General features: G+C 42.2%; 1 protein-coding gene across 2 annotated transcripts; it reads right to left on the bottom strand.

Moving 5' to 3' along the window:
* Positions 1-1,970: 1,970 nt before the first annotated feature.
* Positions 1,971-20,688, bottom strand: pde6a (phosphodiesterase 6A, cGMP-specific, rod, alpha). Of its 2 annotated transcripts, none has more exons than XM_007906216.2 (22): positions 20,221-20,688; positions 17,593-17,745; positions 17,381-17,470; positions 16,614-16,754; positions 16,418-16,492; positions 16,158-16,222; positions 14,301-14,367; positions 14,118-14,165; positions 13,507-13,656; positions 13,272-13,415; positions 13,010-13,075; positions 12,335-12,481; positions 11,698-11,805; positions 9,823-9,932; positions 9,520-9,607; positions 8,999-9,099; positions 8,490-8,597; positions 7,505-7,568; positions 6,285-6,359; positions 5,423-5,506; positions 4,090-4,246; positions 1,971-2,986 (listed from the first exon to the last, which is right to left on the bottom strand). In XM_007906216.2, the coding sequence occupies exons 1-22, from the start codon at positions 20,686-20,688 to the stop codon at positions 2,928-2,930; spliced, it is 2,568 nt and encodes an 855-aa protein (XP_007904407.1). In that variant the 3' UTR covers positions 1,971-2,927. The 2 variants fall into 2 exon arrangements, with proteins under 2 accessions (XP_007904407.1, XP_042195947.1); XM_042340013.1 differs by having other exon boundaries at positions 1,971-2,977.
* Positions 20,689-22,095: the final 1,407 nt, after the last annotated feature.

Here is a 22,095-nt window from a genome sequence, read left to right as displayed (position 1 = left end):
TGTTAGTCTTTTCTCTTTGAGCCATAATAAAGCCTCTGCTGATCTTCACACACGCATAAAATGTGGCTGGGTTTGTTTTAAAGAGTCCCGCCAAGGGTACTGATGGGAACAGACTGCCTCGAACTAAGCTTCCCCTTGGGTCAGGCCAACAATTCTCTCCCACAATTGGTAACTAATAGAACTGGAAGGAGTCCCACTTCAATGTCATATCGTCTTATCATAACAACTTGCAGTTATAACGAACAGGTTAACCTTTCACGCAGGGTAGATTCTCCGAGCGCTTTAACTAAAGGAACAACCGTACATTTAACACCGACATGTTTGTCGACTCTATCCCATGGCGCTATCCTGCATGAAGGGTGCTGGATAAATGCAAATTGTTGTGGTTGATTCTAAGATGACAGCCTGATGCCAATTTGCCCTCGTGTGCCTCCTGCCACCCCAACTGCACTCAACAGCCCGCTATGCCACCATCGACAACAACAACTTACACTTGTGTTGCGCCCTTCACTTCGGAAAGATATCTCAGGGCACTGGAACCAGGAATTATACTTGGGAGCTTCCAGCTCTGCACTAATCTGCTCTGTTCACTGCCAGAATCCACGGTGAATTTCACCTGTGTTTAGCACCTCTTGCTACCAGTTGGCACGCCTGAGACTCACTGGGTGGTTTTAAAGGCAGCCACTAGAGGACAGCACAGACAACACCACCATTCGTAGCTCCAAAATTTGTGACGGGCTCCAAGCAGCCAGAATACCAGCATTAACTGCTCGGCCTATTGTTTGCTCAGTGTGTGGGTAAGCTAACCCCACTGTCACATCCAGGCTCCGATACGCCAACACCCTGCGTGTCGCAATTCCCAACTCTTCCCTCCACAAGCCGCAGGTCATTCAGAGAGCTCTGCAGCTCGTGCCCTCTCGCTTTTAAGGTCGGAAGGTTGTGCTCTCAAGCCCCACGGCTGGACTGGGGCTCGTAGGCTGGATTGGGGTCTGGGCAGAATTGCCAGGTTGCACAAATCAAAAGTTGTTTGGGGGGTGGATATTTATCTGAAGTGATGAAGTATAGTGTCAGAATTACTGTGTCTCAAACCATCAGGGGCCTAAAGCCCTTTGACATCTAATTTCCTGTCAACAATGACTCCTTGAACCTTTGGATCATTGCAAGGAGTCAAGGTGCAGGTGGCGGGGTGTCTCTGTCAATACGCTGTGCAATACAAATAGCTGATATTGCTCTGCAAGCAATTCTGAATATTACTTCACCCGTTAAGTAAACCTCACACAGGAAGCAAATAACATTTTTGGACCCTGGGTATTCTAAATGTGATAATGATCATAGAATGTAATAGATTAGTTATATTATATTCAAAACTGCTTATTTAGATGTCGAGAGTCTAAAGCTTATATAATAACAATATCCTTGCATTTGATATAGCGCCTTATCACGTCTTTGAATCTTTTCAAAGCACTTCATAGAATATACACTTCATAGGGAATAGACTGGATATTTTTGTGGGCAAAACATGCAGCCAATTGGCACAGCAGTGTCCCACAAACAGTCGTGGACGAATGTATTATTATTTTTTTGAAGGAATTATTACCCCCGGAAAAGCGATCCGCCAATCGACTAACAACCGGGTTCCTACTTCTTGCTAGGTAAACAGAGGCGTGTGGAGTAAGGAAACTTGCCCAACACTTCACTCTGCTGGGAATCAAATCCAGGTCTCTCGCTTGAGAGGTGAGTGCTCTAACCTCTGAGCTACAGGACTCCACGATATCAGCAATGACAGAGTCCATCCACTTGACTTCTTGCTGGTCATTGGTGACATGAATTAGTTACTTCCAACTCATTGATCCCAATCCCCAGTATCGATTCTGCAACTGCAGAAGCTCAATCCATTTCCCAGTCTGGGTGGAGTCTTGGTTCAGCTCTGGCCATTCAGCACGTTAGGGACAAGGGGTTGGTTTGGATTTTTTAATGAATAAAACGATGTTCATTTATGAGGTATTGATTTATTGAGTATTGAAGGTATGATACAGAAAGAGGGGGCCACAGGAACACTGAGGATGTGAGATTCATAAGAATTCTCTGAGTAACAGCTTTTACTCCTCACTCCACTCTCAATCTGCTGATATCGGGTGTAGGAAGGGCTGATCCTGGCGGTATATTCAGAGTGTGTGTAGGTCAGTGTAATGAGTTGTGTGACGATGTATCTATTCAGCGATGAAGATAAAGAGAATATTGCCTCTCACTGAAACCCGGTCAAGCTTAACTATATAAAACTAGGTCAGCCTTACCATTGGAGGTTCAGTAGAAAAAGGAAAAATCAATCGATACAATAAAATGTCACAGGAAATCTAACAAGTGCCATTAAGATTGTGTGACATTTCCCTATGACCTAATAATCAATATTTTTCAAAATATCTCTACACTCTGCGATCAGTAACACTGAGCAAAACAAGCTCTGCCTTATCTGAGCTCTTTGGGAAACCAGGTAGCACAGCTAAGCAGCCAAATGGTCTTTCTATAAACCTCCTCAATTCACTAGAGTAAGCAACAGCGTTAATGTCAGTCACACTATATTACGACAGTTGATTAACGAGCCCTAGGTTGTACATTGGCTCTTGTACACTTGATTGTTTGTGAGAGTCTGTGGTGAGGTATGATGGTGACGGAATCTGTCCTGGAGTTCTTTACGAAAGATGTAAATGACAAAGATCCTAAGCAGCACAGTCAACTGACGCTCCCATTACAATCAGAAGCTCCCGATTCCCTCTCACAAATCAATACGTACTCTCTTTACTCTTCAATATAAGCTCTAAAGTAATTGTTTTTTTTTCGTAGTAGCGTCTCTTCTATTACCTGAGCCCCCATCTTGAGCAATTTGCGGTTTGGGGCTAATAAGAGTGTGCAGTTCCTCAGGCCTTTAGTTAAGAGAGAGTGCACGTCTTGGACTGAGAAGCTTGTGCTGCAGCTGCTGCTGCAGCCGCTGTTATTGGAAAAAAAGAGAGAGAAACAAGGTGACGTCAGGACTAATTGGCGTAAATCCACAGCGTAGAATAATCCACATCGCAGCCCACAACAGCAATCAGCATTCACACACATACAGATAAATCCACTGACTTTTATCAAAATCTACTCATTCAAATTAGTGCCTGAATCCCGTCTCTTGGTTACTTCGGCTTAAAACGCCCAACATTAATTGCAGATGAACCGTTTTTTTTTGCCGAAGCTTGTTTCAATCACAGCTCTTAGAAAGTGGTTCTTGTTATCAATTAGGTTCCAGGTATTTATCGTTACCGTTATGATTAAACTGTGAGGATTTGACATTTGGCCAGAAGGGCTGGACTGAATCGTTCGAGACGTCTCAAAGCGCTTCACAGAATATACTGTAAAGTGAATTGACTGTATATTTTATGGGAGAAATGTGGCAGCCAATTGCGCACAGCAGCGTCCCACAAACAGTCATGGATTGAAGTGACCAATTTTTTTTTTTGGGAAGTAATTATTACCCCCGGAAAAGCAATCCTCCAATCAACTAACAACTGGGTTCCTACTTACTGCTAGGTAAACAGAGGCGTGTGGAGTAAAGAAACGTGCTCAACACTTCGCCCTGCTGGGAATCAAATCCAGGTCTCTCGCTTGCGAGGTGAGTGCTCTATCCACTTAGCTACAGGACTCAACGATATCAGCAATGACAGAGTCCATCCACTTGACTTCTTGCTGGTCACTGGTGACATGAATTAGTTACTTCCAACTCATTGATCCCAATCCCCAGTATCGATTCTGCAACTGTAGAAGCTCAATCCATTTCCCAGTCTGAGTGGGGTCTTGGTTCAGCTCCGGCCATTCAGCACGTTAGGGACAAGGGGTTGGTTTGGATTTTTTGATGAATAAAAAGCAATCCGATAATCAACTAACAACCAGGTTCATACTTGCTGCTCGGTAAACAGAGGTGCGTGGATTAAGGAAACTTACCCAACACTTCACTCTGCTGGGAATCGAACCCAGGTCTCTTGCTTGCGAGGCGAGTGCTCTAACCACTGAGCTACAGGACTCCACAATTTTTTCATTCACATTCCAATCTCTAACCTTGTTTTGCTGCAAGTTCCTCTTCCTTTTGCTTCTTCTCTGCTTCGATGGCTTTTACTTTCCCCTCGTACTCATCTGCCCGCTCCTTCCACTCTTTCCTGTTGTTGAGTATCCCGCTAAGCATGGGCTGAATCTCGGAATGAAATCGGGTGAATTCCTAAATTGAAAATCAATAATAATATTATTTTATTCCACCGTTTAAGACTAGCCGCAGGCATGCCAGATGTACGTGTGGAAATGTTTATCTCCATTTGACTTTGACAATCAGAACCTTACACAGAAGCAGGAGGAGGCCATTGAGTCCTCAAACCTGTTCCGCCATTCTATAAGATCATGGCTGATCTGTACCTCAACTCCAATTACCCACCCTTGCCCCATAGAGCTTAATACCCTGACCTAACAAACATCTGTCTACCTCAGTCTTGAAGATGTGAATCGATCCAGGATCCACAGCCTTTGGGGGGAGAGAGTTCCAGATTTCCACTATCATTTGGGTAAAAAAACTGCGTCCTAATCTTCCTGGATTCCATGGAAGGCAATCGTACTGTTGGGATAGGTTTGTTCAATGGTTGGGTTTGGTTTGCTCAATCTCTTTCATTCAGAACCTCGTTTGAAGGGCTGAGACTCACAGGATGGGGCCAAGTTTAGAAAGAGCAGCACCAAAATAGGATAAATCAGTAAGTGGTGAGGAGACACTCTCCCTTAGGCTTAAAACCACAAATACAACACAAGATTAAGCATTGTGTATATTGGGAATGTTTTATTAGCAATTTTAATGTATAGAATGGAAATAGACAGGTACCCAATAATTATAAATTCATTAGATACAGTGCACAATACAATGTACGGTTTGTTTTGTTAAGGTGTGGTTGTTAACCTCTGGAGAATTGGTTTGTGTTGTTGACACCTCTGTTTATTGAAGTGCTGAGACCCTGCAGGTTCAGGTGTGATGTGATCACTGTTTGGAACCAATAATCCAGGTATGACAACCTCAATAATCAGTATAAGCGCAAAACCCTTGCAATTCACAATAAGGACTCGTTTTATGATAATATCCATAATCGTTCATTTGATATACAGCAGCTTGGCATTCAAAAGTGCTTCACAGGATTTTACTGTAAAGTGTAGTGCTAGAGTGCTTAGCCAATGTGCACACAGCAATGTCCAAGAAACAGTCACGCAATTGTAAAGCAACCTTAACGGTTATTAATGTTAAGTTCATATTTCATACTTCTGAATTGATATTTATTAGAAAGAAAATAACATTTCAGGAAGTGGTGCATTCGCCCACAAAATATACAGTCAATATATTCTTGCCGGATACTCTGCGTACCTTATACACAAACGTGCACACAAAGTCGATGAAACCCACTTGAAGCTTTGGAAGTTCGGCCCCCTTGTTTCTATCCATCATTGGCTAAAGAAATCAAGCACATAATTTTAGCAATCAGAAACGTCACAAAGTTCATAATGTCACCGGGCGTCTGAAAGACACGAGTTTCTGTTTCAGTCACCGCCCTTCCATTCCTGTGATGTTGACCTAATTTCTCTCTCAGTCGCTTGTTGAGATGCTGGGAATGACTGTGTCTCCCAGCAATTATTAGCTTTAAAGCAATTCTCCCTCCACTGTTAAGTGTTTCAATTCAATTCAAGCCTTCATTCTGACATTCTATGGGGTGGGGAGGGGGGGGGGGGCGGTAATTTTTCTCCAAAAAAACAATTCATTTTGGCCATAGACTCGAAAGGCAAAAATTGTGATTTAGTGTAAACCAAAGTTTCCTTTAAACAGAAAATTATAAAGCACAAAAAACAAAAATGCTGTAGCAAAATAAGCCGTTTAGGTCAAATACCGTAAAAGTACAGAAACTTACAGCACAGAAAGCGGCCTTACATTATATCAATTGTATGTGTCCCTGTACAGAGGATACAACTGGTATTTTAGGGGATTTGGGTAACGTTGGGGATTGTGCCGGCTCCTGACATACACTAACAGTAAAAGAAGGAGCTCCACATTGAGTATCAACATCTGAAGGAGGTGATGTCAATTGCTTTGTGATGGACAGCTCATCACAGCTCAGAAGGGTTTAATGAAGGGTCGGTCACGCCCAAACATCTTAACTTGTTATCTCTTCTCAGATGCTGCCCAATCTGCTCTGTGCTTCCAGTATTTCTGGTTTTGCCGACATTCCACTTACTATAGGCTGCTGCTCCAGCACAGTCCTTTCCAAGTCACCCTGTTCCCAAAACTCAGCTGCCACAGAGAGAGCCACCTGCAGAGGGGAGGAGGAGAAAGAGATACAGGTGGGAAACAGCTTCTGTTAACCTTTCATGTTCACATTGGTGCTAATACTAATATTATTATTATTATTATTAATAATAGTAATCCTTGCATTTGATATAGCACCTGATCACGTCTTCTAGACATCTCAAAGCGCTTCACGGAACATGCTGTAAAGTGGATTGACTGTATACTTTGTGGGCGAAATGCGGCAGCCAATTGCGCACAGCATTGTGCCACAAACAGTCGTGGATTGAAGTGACCAATTTATTATTATTATTTTTTTTAAAGGAACTATTGCCCCCAGAAAAGCGAACACCAATCGACTAACAAACGGGTTCCTTCTTACTGCTAGGTAAACAGAGGTGTGTGGAGTAAAAAAACTTGCCCAACATTTCGCCCTGCCGGTAATCGAACCCAGGTCTCTTCTTGCAAGGTGAATGCTCTAACCACTGAGCTACAGGACTCCGCAATGGGGAGTGTGACTGCATCTTGGAGGTGACGACACTGGCAATACCTGGGGCTTAGGGCTCGCCAGGACATTGTAGAGGGCGGTGGGGGGGCAAGGGCCAGACTGGGTAAGGACATCAGTTTCCTTTCCCTGAAGGTGTTAATAATAATAATAATCCTTACATTTGATATAGCACCTTATGTCGTTGAGACGTCTCAAAGCGCTTCAAAAGATATACTGTAAAGTGGATTGACTGTGTGGGCGAAACACGACAGCCAATTGCGGAACGGCAGAATCCCACAATTAGTTGTGGATTGAGTGACCAAATTAGTATTATTATTTTATTTATGGTGTGGGTGGGGGGGGGGGGGGGGGCGGTGGAATTTTTAATTTTATTCTTTAATAACAATCCGGCAGCTATGTGAGAGATTCGAGCCCATGACTTTAGGATACAGGTCCAGTAACAAAACCACTACTCTAATTGCCCCAATCATTCGTTGTGAAATCCTGGAGTTTCAGACACTGAGCCAGGGCTTTTGCTGGAGATATGTGAATGAGCAAGTAATGGTGCAACAACAGGAGTTGGTCAATGACTTTTCCCAGCCAACAATTACCAGGTAATGGCAGGCAACTCGCACAATCTATCACAAAAACAATCCAAATACGTCAAAGGTTGGTGTTTGTACCTTGCTCTGCACCTCCCAAGGTTTGGTGATGGCAGACAAATCGCAAGCTGTCATCATCATGGCCCTAATGTGAAATACAGAACCAGACAATGCATTTATACATAGCCACCCTCACAGGGAGTAGCGTCTCGGAATTAGGAGACACAACTAAGAACTGAAACTCAGTATCTCAGTTACAGTTTGTACCATTATCACCACCAGAATATCTTCAACAGACACTGTTGGGTCAGAGTGGTATTAATAATAATAATAATCTTTGCATTTGATAGAGCCCCTTATCACATCTTCTAGACGTCTCAAAGCGCTTCACAGTTTATACTGTAAAATGAATTGACTATATGTTTTGTGAGTAAAACACGGCAGCCAATTGCCCACAGCAGTGTCCCACAAACAGTGGATTGAGTGACCAATTTATTATTATTTTTTTGAAGGAAATATTATTCCCGGAAAAGCAATCCGCCAATCGACTAACAACTGGGTTCCTACTTACTGCCTAGTAAACAGGCTGTGGAGTCAGGAAACTTGCCCAACGTCTCGCTCGGCCGGGAATCATACCCAGGTCTCTCACTTGTGAGGCGAGTGCTCTAACCATTGAGCTACAGCAGGACTCCAGTAACTTGCGCTCACTCATGCCAAACCCTCCCCCCCAACTCCCACCACCAGGTAATTACACCTTATCACCTTTCATGTCAGATTGCAGTCTTGGAATTTTAAAGACGTCCTTTGAAAAAATATCTTAGCTTTGAAACTCCACCTTGTGTTAGGGTGGAATATGAAACCATTTTTATCTTAAAGCTTAAAATTGCATTGAGTCATGAAAAAAACCCTCAAGACGTCAGTCTTAACCTGGAGTTCTTAAAACAAAATTGTTTCACCAATTGAAGGCAAAATGAGAATCTTGGACAATTCTATGACAAAACGGTCTGAGATAAGCTGGGACTTCAGATTTATTATTATTTCGAAAAGCGATGCAACCTGGACTTACATGACTATCTCTTTCCTGGTTGTTTCTAACATCATAAAGTCCACCCATTTTGATTCATCCTCGTAGGATTCCGATAGATCCACGATTTTCTGAAACATGGTCCTCTTTCTGTTATACGGACACAATTGTGTTAATTTTCATTGCTCACCACATTTCATAGAATCGTAGAATTATTCAGCACAGAAGGAGGCCATTCAGCCCATCATGTCTGTGCCGGCTCTTTTAAAGGAGCTATCCAAATCGATCCCATTCCCCGCGCTCCTCCCATAGTCCAGCAAACTTGTCCTCCCCAAATAATTATCTACTCTCTTAAAAGTTGTTATCGAATCGGCTTCCACCACCCTTTCAGGCAATGCATTTCAGATCCAAACAACTCGCTGTGTGAAAACATTTCTTCTCACCTCCCCTCCGTTTCTTTTAACAACTATTTAAAATAGTTTATTTAAACCAGCTTACGTAAGATTGATTGTTGCACAAAACGAAAAGAAATGGCAAAAATAAAGACTTACTTGAAATACAATGCCAGGTCTGTGGCAATAATAGCGATGTCCATCAGATGAATGACATGTTCATACTGTCTTCTGTTGAGATTCTGGTAGACATTCAAATCCTAGCAACAATATTCAAATAAGGAATGAAACACAAAATGTGAAATCAGCACTGTCCAATACAGCTCATTAGCAATAGGAATAGAGGGGGCTGGGAGAGTGGAATAGAGGCTTACGGAGAAGGAAATAGGAATGAGCGTTGGGGGTAAAGTAAGGTATAAACACGACCCACACTAGATGGGCCGAATGGCCTTTTACTGCGTCATATCACTCTATCTAACTGGGTATTCCTCCGGCTTATCTTACTAGATAGTTTCCCTTTCTATGATATTTTACGTCATTTCTTCTCCATTACAAATAATAGAAGTGGCACCTGTAGTGTAACTAATTACTGGAATGTCTGGGTGTTAATCAGACTAATTACTTCCTAAAAATTCACTTAGTGTTTTCCCTGGAAAAGGGCACTCGCTTACTGATAATACCTCGTCCTGAAGCAGAGTTTTACTGAACTCCAAGTGATGACGTTCCAATATGGAGGACCCATGAAGTCTAGCCAATGGATGTTGTGACCTGTTGGAGAGAGAGTGTGGTTGGTGAGGTTTACTTCCTTTGTGACACTCATTAAATCATTAGAATAATCTCATTTGACATAGCATCTGTCACATCGGGTGGACATCTCAAAGTGCTGCACAGGATATAATGTAGAGTGTATTAACTGTGTGATTTGTTTTATAATGGGATAGTTTGCTTATCAATCATTCTATCAGAAACTATCAATTACTCACTTCAGTTGATAGAGATTATTGGTTCCTCTGTGGTCAATATCGTGACAGAATGCAGCTGTTAGCATAGCAAACCTCTCCAGGTGGGTATAGTAGCGTTCTAGATTTCCGGTCTTAATCACAAAAAGGCAGAGCTCAGGGTTAATATCCCAATGCAGATCAAACTACATTTTTGATTTCTTACCAACCAGTGAGATACTGCACAGCCCAATATAATTGATACTGACTGTCACGTTAGTACTTCAAAAGAAGATACAGCTGAGAGGAAAAAACACAGGGCAATGCAAATCAATTATGTGGATATAATATAATTTGTTGTTGTTCACATCCTTTTGAAATCAGTGTTTTTCTTGAGTTAGAATGACTGACCTGGAGCCCAGCTCCGAACAGCTCCTGCTGATCTTTGCCCCCCCACCCCGCCTCTGTCTGTCTCCAAAACCTGGCACCCTGGCTCAACCACTACTTGCCCCAGCTCACTCCAGACCTGACTGACCTCCTGCCGGTCCCTGAAGGAAAGCGTATGTGTGAGAATATACGAATAATAATCCTTGCATTTGATATAGCGCCTTATCACGTCTTCAAGACGTCTCAAAGCGCTTCACAGAATACAATGTAAAGTGAATTGACTATATTTTGTGGGCAAAACGCAGTAGGAGTGTCCCACAAACAGTTGTGGGATTGTGTGAGTGAATTTTTTTTAACATTTATTTTATAGGAATTATTACCCCTGGAAAAACGATCCGCCAATCGAGTAACAAGCGTGTTCCAACTTACTGCTTGGTAAACGTAGGCGTGTGGAGTAAGGAAACGTGCCCAACATTTCGCCCTGCCGGGAATCGAACCCAGGTCTGCTTGCTTGCGAGACGAGTGCTCTGTGTTTGATGATGTTATGTTTTAACATGTGTCTGTGTCTTAAATGTCTCCTATTAGCAATGGCCCCAGGCAAATATGGTGCCTCAGTAGGTAAACCTGCTTGTGCTGAGCTGATCAAACCCCCAATTGTTCCTTTGCTGAAATAGGTGACAAATTTCATCTCATATTTCTACTGAGACTTATGTCGCGTTGATTGCACCCCACCTTGGTATTAGTGGGATATCACATTACCTGGTATATTTATACCAACAAGCTTGTAGGAATCAAAGACGCCCTTCTTAAAGCTGTCAGATGAGATTACTGCTATTGTGTGTGGGCTGTGCTCTACACTGCACAATGCTGTGAGGATGTAGAGAGAGAGATCAGTACTATTTGCACAACACTATATGGTTGTGCTGTGAATTTTATACTGCACAGATTTTATACTGTAGGAGAAACCTAATCCTACTCAGAATATCCATAGATATTATCTGGATTACAGAGAACAATGGTAAAGGAAACTCCTCTGGAGAGGAGATTATAACAATGATAATCCTTGAGTTTGACATAGCGCCTTATCATGGTGTCGAAATATCACAAAGTGCTTCACGTGATTTTAGTGACTGCTTATATGTGGGAAAATGTGGCTCATTTATGTACACAGCAAAGGCCCTCCAAAGGGCTATGAAGTGAATACAATACAAAATTGCAATACAGTACAAAATTACATTTGTATGGCGCCTTTCATGTCGGGAGAACGTCACAAGGGACAGTCAGGGACTTGGACTCGAGATGGGGGTCAGGATTGGGGAGGGTGGAAGGCAGGGAGGGTGGGTAGGAGGGTGGCTAACTTATCAGGAGGATTGTCAAGCTTAGTTATCTTAGTCCATAGTTAGTATGAACTATTCCTAGGTTGGTGGGAAGCGATGTATTCCTGGATGTGAACTTGTGGCCGGCAGATGGGTGGAAAGGGCTTGGGGTCACTTGACCGCTCAAAAAAAGTGTGGAAAAGCAAATGAAACTTACTCTGAGCAGTGTAAACATTGTGTGTCCAACATTGAAACCATGGCGCCAGTTATGGTAGGTGATTTTTCTGTATCCTTTACTCAGACTGTACATAAATCGTACCAGCACCTGTGACACAGTAAAGTGTTTGTTTAAAGCGTCTCAGTGAAATCACTTTGGTCATAATAATAATCATAATAATCCTTGCATTTGATATAGCGCCTAGCAAGTCATTGAGACGTCTCAAAGCGCTTCACAGAATATACTGTGAAGTGAATTGACTGTATATTTTGTGGGCGAAACGTGGCAGCCAATTGCTCACAGCAGCGTCTCACAAACATTCGTGGATTGAGTGACCAAGTTATTAAAATAATAAGTAAATTAATTTCAATCTTGAAAGCTAATGGAAGCTTTTGTTAATACCAAGTGTTGATTGATGCTGCTGCCAAAAATTGAGCCATTTTTAATATGATTGTATGGATTACGCGGATTCATAAATTATCTGAGTTTGTAGAGACTTTTTTTCCTGGCACAAAATAATAATAATGACTTCCATTTGATATCACGTCTCATCACATTGTTGAGACATCTCAAAGCGCTTCATAGGTTATACTGTAAAGTGGATTGACTGTGTGGGCGAAACACGAGGTCTGTTTACCTCATGTGGTATGTGGAACTTGTCCACCACACCCAGTTCAAAGTACATCGCAATCCCACACTTCACCAGCTCTAGCTCCGACCATTCAAAATCACAAAAGTGAAAATAGTAGATTTCCGCTTTGTTGACATCTGGGAGTTCATTAATCTGAAAAAAAACAAGATAAAAGGTGTCAAAATGTGGCTTTCTGTTGCTCACAACGTTGTTCTGCCAGCGATCAGTGAGCTCTTGATTTCAGGCTCGTGTGGGGAGGTGTGAGCGAGTGGAGTTTAGACACTTCCTTTCCGAGTGGAGAGACGCTCAAATTCTGGCAATTGAAATCAGGAAGCATTTTTTATTTTACACAAATGGTTATGGAAAACTTTCTCTCCTACAAAAGGCTGTGGATGCTGAATCAATTGAAATGTTCAAGACTGAGGTGGATAGATGTTTGTTGGGTCAGGGTATCGAGGGATAAGGGGCAAAGGCGAGTGAATGGAGTTAAGGTACAGATCAACCATGATCTAATGGAGTGGTGGAACAGGCTCGTCGGGTTGAATGGCCTTCTCCTGTTCCCATAGAGTAATTAGAGTAAATCTGGGTGACATTACTCTCCTGTGGTGTGCTACAGTTCTAGTTATGGTGTTGTTGTGGCATTATTATGGTCATGTTATCATGGTTATGTTATTTACTCACCAGAATCTGATGGAGTTCGTCTTCCTCACAATCCTGCGGTTCTTTACCAAAGATCTCCCTGGTTTTCTGACAAGGAAAAGTTTCAGTCACTCGGTATTACGGGTTTGCTTTCAAGAAAAAATAATATCAGCAATATTGATGTCTTTTGAGGGGAGAAGAAACTACAAGAGTGTAAAATGTAACGTGTCATGTGATACTTATCACATCACATGTGGCATTTTTTTGCCACCCAGATTAGATTTGAATACTTTTTTCAACGTACCAGTATGTTCTGTATCTCCTCTTTGGAACATTTGACATGATAGTTCACCTGACCCTGGGCAATATCTTTCCTATTTTCCAGCTTGTTCATTTTGTCGTACGTATCAGTATTCAAAACGGACCATCCCAGGAACTGGGTCATGGACTGGAAAAAACAAAGACAGACTGTAGCACACAATCACCCTCTCTCGAGCTCTATTGGGATGCTCAAGGAATTGGTAATGCAGCCCACTTACTTCCATCAGGGTTTCGTCCATTTCATCAAAGGGTTTTCCGTCTTTCCTGTTGTAAAAAGTGGCGACTCCTACAATTTCTTCCCGTTTGTTCACTATTGGCATTGAGAGAACATTCTTCATCAACCAGCCTGAATCATCGAATGGCTCTGTCTGTAAATGGGGAGTCAGTGTTTAATGTTGATCATCACCCTCCTTCCCCCCCATCGGTGTGCGAGCTTTCCAACTCTATAATCCTAACCTCAGGAATCCCCCCAACCTTGAGCCTCTCCATCTCGCTCTCTCTCGCTATCCGTCTTCAAGACTGGCCTTAAAAACTGGCTCTTTGACTGCTCCTATGGTCACCTCCCCTTCATCCCTCTTCCCTCCTCAGCCTCCATCCCCATCATTATAGTGTGCTCCAGGGCATTCTACGTGAAGGATACTATATAAATGCAAGTCGCTCTTGTAATACATCATTGTATAGATGCAAGCTGTTGCTGTTGTAGTGATGAAAGGCGCTATACAAATGTAATTTTGTATTGTATTGTAGTACTCTCCAGGTGACAAACACACATGTGCTTTCATTTTGGATTCCGAGCAACACTGAGAGTTTTAATGAAGATTTGTTTTACCTGAAATTGAAAGAACTCATCTGCGGGAGCATTCATAATGTTACATATCTGGAAAAACAAGACATTAAAAACATTGATTTATTTTTCCACCCTTTTAACCTCCGTTCCCAATCGCATTGGAAAGTCACGGCAATTTGTGTGAGGAAATTAGCAGTTTGTGTAAAACGGGCTTGAAACGCTTACCAGACCATTTTCAGCCACGTACGTTGGGAGCCCGCTAACCAGGGCCCAGTGGTCTGCAGGTGGGTTCCTAAAGACAAAAGACAAGCAGATTCAGTGAAAGGAAACGATTAAATCAAAAACAGTGTTGAGATAATAATAATAATAATCCTTGCATTTGATATAGCGCTTTTCACGTCTTTTAGACATCCCAAAGCGCTTCACAGAATATACTGTAAAGTGGATTGACTGTATATTTGTGGGCGAACGCGGCAGCCAATTGCGCACAGCAATGTCCCACAAACAGTCGTGGGTTGAAAATGACCAATTTATTATTGTTTTGTTTTTTTGAAGGGATTATTATTAGGCTCTGTGTGGAGTAAGGAAACGTGCCCAAGGTTTCGCCCTCTGCCTGGAATTGAACTCAGGTCTCTCACTTGCAAAGCGAGTGCTCTAACCACTGAGCTACAGGACTCCGGCAGAGATGGCAGTGTTAATTGTTTTTGGTGTGTGAACATATTAGCTGCGACTAGCTTAAGATCCTCTTCTTCAACCACGCTCTCTCCTACCCCTACTCTCCCTGCCCTCCACCCCTCCAGATTCCAAACCCCCAACTCGGGTCCAAATCCCTGACTGTCCAGCGCCTTGGGACGTTCTCTCGACGTGAAAGGCGCTGCTTAAATGTAATTGTTTGTTTGTTTTGTTTTGTTTGTTAAGTGCTATAGATTGGGGGAGAGTTGTAAACAGGCTGTGGTATATTTCCTCTAGAAATAAATCACCCGGTGCCTATAGAATCCATATGGTGACAGCTAAAGCACCAACACTGGGCACCGATAAACAACCATGTTCATATAGACAATGCTGCGAGACGGGTTGCCTAATGTGTTTGTTGCTGTCGGGAAGTCCTGAGAAAAGCAACATTTCCTCGCTTCCTCTCCCAAACCCCAAAATGAGGTAAACGCCTTGCAATTTCCCAACTTCTGTGTGGAAAATTGTTGTTGTCGAAAGATGTCACAAGACTCATTTTCAACATATTTAGAATAGCCTCAAGTCATCTTAATGTGACGCAAAATATTTTTTAAAAAGTCGTCCTATTGTTTGCAAAGTTCTGTCGATGAAAGTGGTGGATTTTCTGTGACGTGCTTTGAGGGGTTTCAGCCTTTATAAGCGCATCCTTATTACCATTAGACAGCCAGAATCTTGTTAACAGTAGTCATCATTGACTATTACATCCACTCTGCCAAACTGGACTTTTTCCCAGCCTGAGTATATATTACGCGGGAATAATTCATACATAGGCTTTTTGAGTAAAATAATAAATCAGCCTTCAATGTTTAAATCTGTTTTCTCATTTTTAAATCAAATTTTATTACTCTATATAATAATAATCCTTGCATTTGATATAGCGCCTTCGAGACGTCTCAAAGCGTTTCATAGAACATATTGTAAAGTGAATTGACTGTATATTTTGTGGGTGAAACACAGCAGCCCAATTGCGAACAGCAGTCTTCCACAAACAATCCTGGATTAAGTGACCAACTTATTTATTATCTTTTTTTTGAACGAATTATTACACCCAGAAAAGCGATCTGCTAATTGACTAACAACAGGGATCCTACTTATTGTTAGGTAAACAGAGGCGTGTCGAGTAAGAAAACTTGCCCAATGTTTCACCCTGCTGGGAATCGAACTCGGGTCTCTCACTTGCGAGCACTCTAACCACTGAGCTACAGGATTACACTGTCTGTTTTTCCTGAAAAATAGTCATTACATTCTTCATTCTCAGTATCACTTTCACACCATTGGGTTCAGTGAGGCATATTGACACATAAAACCGAAAACTGTAGCAAGCTCCCTGTGTCTATTCCCGTCGGGACTTACGGAATGACTTTGATTTCCTCTTTTCCGTGAAGCAAGTAATCAATAATTTTGTAGAAGTTTATTTCCTACGGGTGAATAAAAAAAGATAAATTGAGGCATGTAACAATGCAATAGCAATTTACATTTACATAGCGCTTTCCAGGTCAGCAGGCGCTTAACAATCCGAGCCAGGGTCGGAGCGAGTGAATTATATTATTATGCTGATTATTAGTATTAGAAATAACAACGGGAAATGTGATTGAAAGGATAGAGTGACCCACCCGTCCGTCTGGAGTCTTCGGTCCAGTGTAAGGTGGTACTTCACCCATCTGCACCGGCCAGATATCGAAAAATTCCTGCAATTACGATGAACAGGAAACATTACAGCTACACTGTCTTCGTGCTGTTAAACATTGTGTGTGTCAAAGGCTTGATAGTGAAAGTTGGGAGAATGAAAACAAATAAAAGGCACTAAACCTTTTCCTTTGTCATGTCCAACAGCCCCACAGAGTACCTCTCGCAGTTGAGAAAGGCCCGTACGGTGTAAAGGGCTTTGTGGAACTGTCGTTCGATATCAGTCAGCTCTTCGAATACTTTGCTCGCAGACCACAAAAGAACCTGCCAGGCAAATACGTGTAGAGTTTAAGGTGCACAACAAAAACAACATTGTACTGCTACAGTTTCTGCTATTGAAAATTCATTAGATTCAACTAGTCAGTTTCAGCGAATGTCAGTTGGCACCAAGTTGCAGTGTTGGTTAGTCTAGTTACTAGTGCAGTTGCAGTTATTCTGGTTACTTGCGCAGAGAGTCCCCATTCCCCAAGGTTTGTCCCCGATCACCGGCCTAGTGATGGACAGACAGACGTGCCGGAAAAGTTGCTTGAGGGACTCTGCCCTGCGTGAGGGGACGTTATATAAATGCAAGTGGTTGTGTTGATGAAATTGATGGATTCAATGATGATAAACATTTACAAAGTAAATACAATGGAAGTTTAATGAACTTAATAAAATGTTGCAGGTGACTCTGACAGCCAACATTCCTGCAAACAGCCATGATGTGAAGGACCAATTTTATTTGGGGGGTGGTTGGCCAGGACGCCGGGGGATGATCTGGAGATTCAGTCAATGACTGTCGAAGTACCTCGCGTGAAAGGCGCTATATAAGTGCAAGTTGATGTTGTTGTTAAGTCTGTCCTGAAGCTCATATGCTGTAGGACTTTGCCAGATGAGGACCAAAAGCTCACCTGCCCTCGTCTGGTCTCGCAGCTGTGGAGGTAAGACAGATGGTAGACTTTGAGTGTCAGGTTGACAAAATTCAGGTACTTTAACATAACCTGTGAATAAAGAGCAAATTCCTGTTCAGTTTTGCAGCACGTGAATTCCAGAACCTTCACTGAAAAGTTTCCCGATGTTTAACATGGCGATACGTTACAGGAAGAAGCTCGAAAATCCTTACCTCTTCATCCTTCGAGGTGAAAGATGGTCCGTTCACTTTGTTCACCGCCATTATAACAGAGACCACGTCCTTCCCATTCATGATTGGGGTAGCCAGCATGCACCTTGTCTGGTACTCTGTCAGCTCATCCACAAAATTACTGAAGGAGCTGGTCTATAACAGGAAAACAACCAACATAACAGTGTGTAACAGTCAAATTCCCACCTGATAATCACAACAACAAGAACAAGATTTCATTTGTATATCGCAGGTTGGCGTCTCAGGGAGCTTAATAATAAACTTAAGAGATAACTAACACAACACACAAGGGGTTTGCTGTCTTTGAGGAGAGACGAGCATGAACAGAGTGCCCTCACGCCTTCTCTGCGTGGTCCTTCAGGGCAGTGTCCTCCACAACCACCAGGTACTGGTAATAATCAACAATTGGGACAGATGCCCCTTGTATCTTCCGATCAATACCCTCGACATCCAACAATGCCTCTCTCTAGGCCTACACATACTGGAGTATTCTGTGGATGCTATTGAATGGTATTTAAATACATAGACTGTACAGCACGGAAACAGGACATTCAGCCCAACCAGTCCGTGCTGGTGTTCATACTCTACCCGAGTCTCCACCCATTTCTTATTCCCTTCCATACCCTTCTACTCCCCCTCTCCCAGCGCCTTGGGACATCCGCTTGACGTGAAAGGCGCTATACAAATGCCATTTGTTGTTGTTGTTGTTGTTGATGGTCCAGCTTCCTCTTGAACGTATTTACAATGTATATTTGTTAGGTCAGGGTATTAAGGGATACAGGGCAAGGGTGGGTAATTGGACTTGAGCTTCACATCAGCCATGATCTTATAGAATGGCGGAACAAGCTCGAGAGGCTGAATGGCCTGCTCCGGTTTCTATGTTTCTATGTTACACTATCTGAATAGTGTTACACTATCTCAATTTCCCCCCAATCTCAGAAATGTCAAGGACTGCACTTATAATCAATGAGCAAAAGGTATTATAGGTCCGAGAAAGGGATAAATAATTTTGTTATAATGGCTATCAATCCTTTACTGTTCAAAATTTATTCTTGAGTGAAACAACTGTAGAGACAATTCTGTTCAATGCTTACAGACTGCATTCGTGTGCAGTTCAACATTACATCTGTAAAATAAATCGTATTAAACAACAAAACTAGCTGACAAAGAAGCTTCATTAAATCATCCTGTAGGTAGGTTATGACCTTCAAAGTAATGCTCCTGGTTATAAATAGCTGGGATTAGTTTGAATAATTCATATTAGTGTCTAATGCTTTTATTCCCACCTAGCACCACTGTACTGTGATAATAATCCTTGCATTTGATCTCACGTCGTTGAGATGTCTCAAAGCTCTTCACAGAATACACTGTAAAGTATATACACTGCATTGTACTCCTTAGTAAAGGTGAGATTGCTGTCCAGAAATTCTACAATCTCCTTGGTCAGATTCATGGTGGGATGGAGATCTGTTGTCTGATGTTCTTCACACCAAACTCCTTTGGTGTTCTTTCACCCACAAAATATTCAGTCAATTCAATTTACAGTATACAGTGCTTTGAGACATCTCGAAGACGTGATAAGGCGCTATATCAAATGCAAGGATTATTTATTATTAAATAAAGAAGACAATTCTCAAAAGTAGACTAACATGGAAACATAGAAACAGGAATAGGCCATTCAGCCCCTCGAGCCTGTACCGCCATTCTATAGGATCACGGCTAATCTGTACCTCAACTCTGGTTACCCTCCTTTGCCAGTATCCCTTGATACCCTTACCTAACAAATATCTATCCACCTCAATCTCGAAAATTTGAATGGATCCAACATCCACCACACTGTAAAGTGTTGTGGATGCTGTAACACTTTAAAGTGACTGTGTATTTTGAGGGCAAAACCTTAAGGGCGAAACCATAGGCCAGTACTGCTACTCTGTGGTCAACCTGTGCAGCAATTGTTCCAAATGTGATTGTGGCTATACTGAAAAAGAGAACAAAAGCTGGAATGGACTTAGCGAAAGCGAGACTGAGATATTAAAGTGCTTACTTTGTGATCTAAGTATCAAAATCATCCTAGCGCTGGGGTTTTCACTTTGATATACTGTATATTCAGTTAGGTCAGGAAGTGAATGTTGCTTACACCAGGAAACAGAAACCTGCAGAACTTTCTGCCCATCTCTCTGTTAGGCGTGCTTGTTTGGAGTCCTGTAGCTTAGTGGTTAGAGCACTGCCTTGCAAGCGAGAGACCTGGGTTCGATTCCCGGCAGGGCGAAACCTTGGGCAAGTTTCCTTCCTCCACACGCCTCTGTTTATCTAGCAATAAGTGGGAACCCGGTTGTTAGTCGATTGGCGTATCACATTTCTGGGGGTAATAATTCCTTTTTTAAAAAAAAATAATAATAATAATTTGGTCACTCAATCCACGACTGTTTGTGGGACGCTGCTGTGCGCAATTGGCTGCTGCGTTTCTCCTGCAAAATGTACAGTCAATTCACTTTTCAGTATATTCTGTCTTCAGAGGCGTCTTGAAGACGTGATAAGGAGCTATGTCAAATGCAAGGATTATTACCAGAATCGCAGTAGACTTGAGGAATAGTAAAAGACTTTGGGTACCTTGGAGGCATCAGCGACATTGATTGTTTTCTTGGTTTGAGCCACTTGGCCAATGATCCCGGTGTCCAGAGGGAAGACGATTTCACATTCCGGTACCACCAAGCATTCCTCGAAGACAGCATCCTTGTTAATGTTGAAGAACCTGGTAGCAAGCTCGGGAGTGCCGTTCCTGGCTCGGTACATGAACAAGCTGATGCGATCGGCTTGGATGAGGAACGCAATTTTCCGCAGGCAGTTGAAGACCGTCCTCTCCGGGTTGACGTCCTGCAATTCCCGAATCAGCTCAAAAATGAGCTCGCTCTCCTCCACGCAGTCCAGTTCCCTGTAATTGCTGATGTCCACAGGCAATACCTGCGCCTCCATGTGATTGGAAACATTTTTGGGATGTATCGTCAGGTCATAGTACTCCTTAGCAAAGGCAAAATTGCTGTCCAGAAACTTCTCCACTTCCTCCGGGCTCAGACTCATGGTGAGGTATTGTCTAATGTTCTTCACACCGAAATAAAAAAGGCAATTATCAAAAGTGGACTAGTAATAATATGAGATTGTTTACATTGGATTCACTCATGCTCAGGAGAAACCTTGCTGTCTTACGAACAGCAGAGACCAGACAAGCCCCTGTCAGATTTACTGGCAGGTTTATCTTCACATTTGCGCAGTGGTAGTGAAGGTGAAAGTAGGATTACAGTTTTTTGCATGTGATCACATGATGTTGATTATGACTGACACGGAGCTAAAATTCAAGATTAACTCCCAACTTCCCCAAATATATATCGAGAATTCTTGTGCCGTCAAAATTATGTGCCAGTCTTTGTGCTTGTCACGCTACAGGTTTGTCAAACATAATCAATTTGCTAACCCTGGCGGATTAAAACCCATTCAATTCACAAATAACAAGGTGTTAGAATAGCAGAGTCTTTTACCAGGATATTGTTTAAAAGTGTTTCAACCTCCTGTCTTCATTGAGAAGGTACATTACTTGGATTAGATAATGAGGATCTGCAATTTAATATCAGAATAATGTACCTTGTTCTGCAAAACAAAGAACCGAAGGTATCTGTCTTACAAATCCTCTGTCACCGTTTATTGGTTTAAATACTTCTGATTGGATGAAGCTATATTTATGTGGAGAAGATTATTGTCAGAAATGAATACAATAGGGGGAGTCAACCACTCTCAATTATTTTGGATATGCAGGATTATTTATCCCAGGCAGGGCGAAACGTTGGGTTAATAATCCCTTCAAAAAAAAAAAAAAAATTGGTCATTCAATCCACGGCTGTTTGTGGGACGCTGCTGTGCACAATTGGCGTTTCACCCGCAAAAGGTACAGTCAATTCACTTTACAGTACATTCTGTGAAGCGCTTTGAGACGTCTCGAAGACGTGATAAGGCGCCGTATCACATGCAAGGATTATTATTATTATTAAAACCTATTTTGTACTTTCTTTAAAGGAACAATTCTTACCAAAGTAGAATTTAAAAAGTGAGAGTAAGGAAACTTGCCCAACATTTCTCCCTGCCTAGGAATCAAACCCGGGTCTCTCGCTCTAAAAATAAGAATAATTTGGTCATTCAATCCATGTTTTGGCAGCTGAGGGCTAGATACCGGATTTGAGAAACTTTCGCGCGACGCATACGTAATATTTTCGTGTTTCGCTTCCAGAAACATAACCTGTAAGAATCATAATAATAATTTATATACTGTAGTCCCTTTCACACAGGGCAGCATCGCGGAGCAAGTGTCAGCCATTGTTCACAGAACCTCACACTTATTGTACAGTGTTTCACGTTTTTGCTGCTCAAGTTCTCCTGTAGACAGAGTCACTGAGGAAATTCAATCGTGTGAAAATCGACGCTATCATCGGTTACTGA

This window comes from Callorhinchus milii, unplaced genomic scaffold, assembly GCF_018977255.1.
Source record: "Callorhinchus milii isolate IMCB2004 unplaced genomic scaffold, IMCB_Cmil_1.0 Scaffold13, whole genome shotgun sequence".
NCBI classification, from domain to species: domain Eukaryota; kingdom Metazoa; phylum Chordata; class Chondrichthyes; order Chimaeriformes; family Callorhinchidae; genus Callorhinchus; species Callorhinchus milii.
The sequence above is the reverse complement of the archived record's forward strand: the minus strand, read 5'-3'. Positions and strand labels throughout refer to the sequence as shown.

What these genes read in the sequence shown, in the direction of transcription:
- pde6a (XM_007906216.2), bottom strand. Translation starts at nt 20,688, where the DNA reads ATGAGTCTGAGCCCGGAGGAAGTGGAGAAGTTTCTGGACAGCAATTTT. An exon ending in TGGACATGACAAAGGAAAAG is followed by an intron (nt 16,493 to 16,613) that starts GTTTAGTGCCTT and finishes TCGTAATTGCAG; the next exon opens with GAATTTTTCGATATCTGGCC. An exon ending in AATAATCTCTATCAACTGAA is followed by an intron (nt 9,608 to 9,822) that starts GTGAGTAATTGA and finishes TCTCTCCAACAG; the next exon opens with GTCACAACATCCATTGGCTA.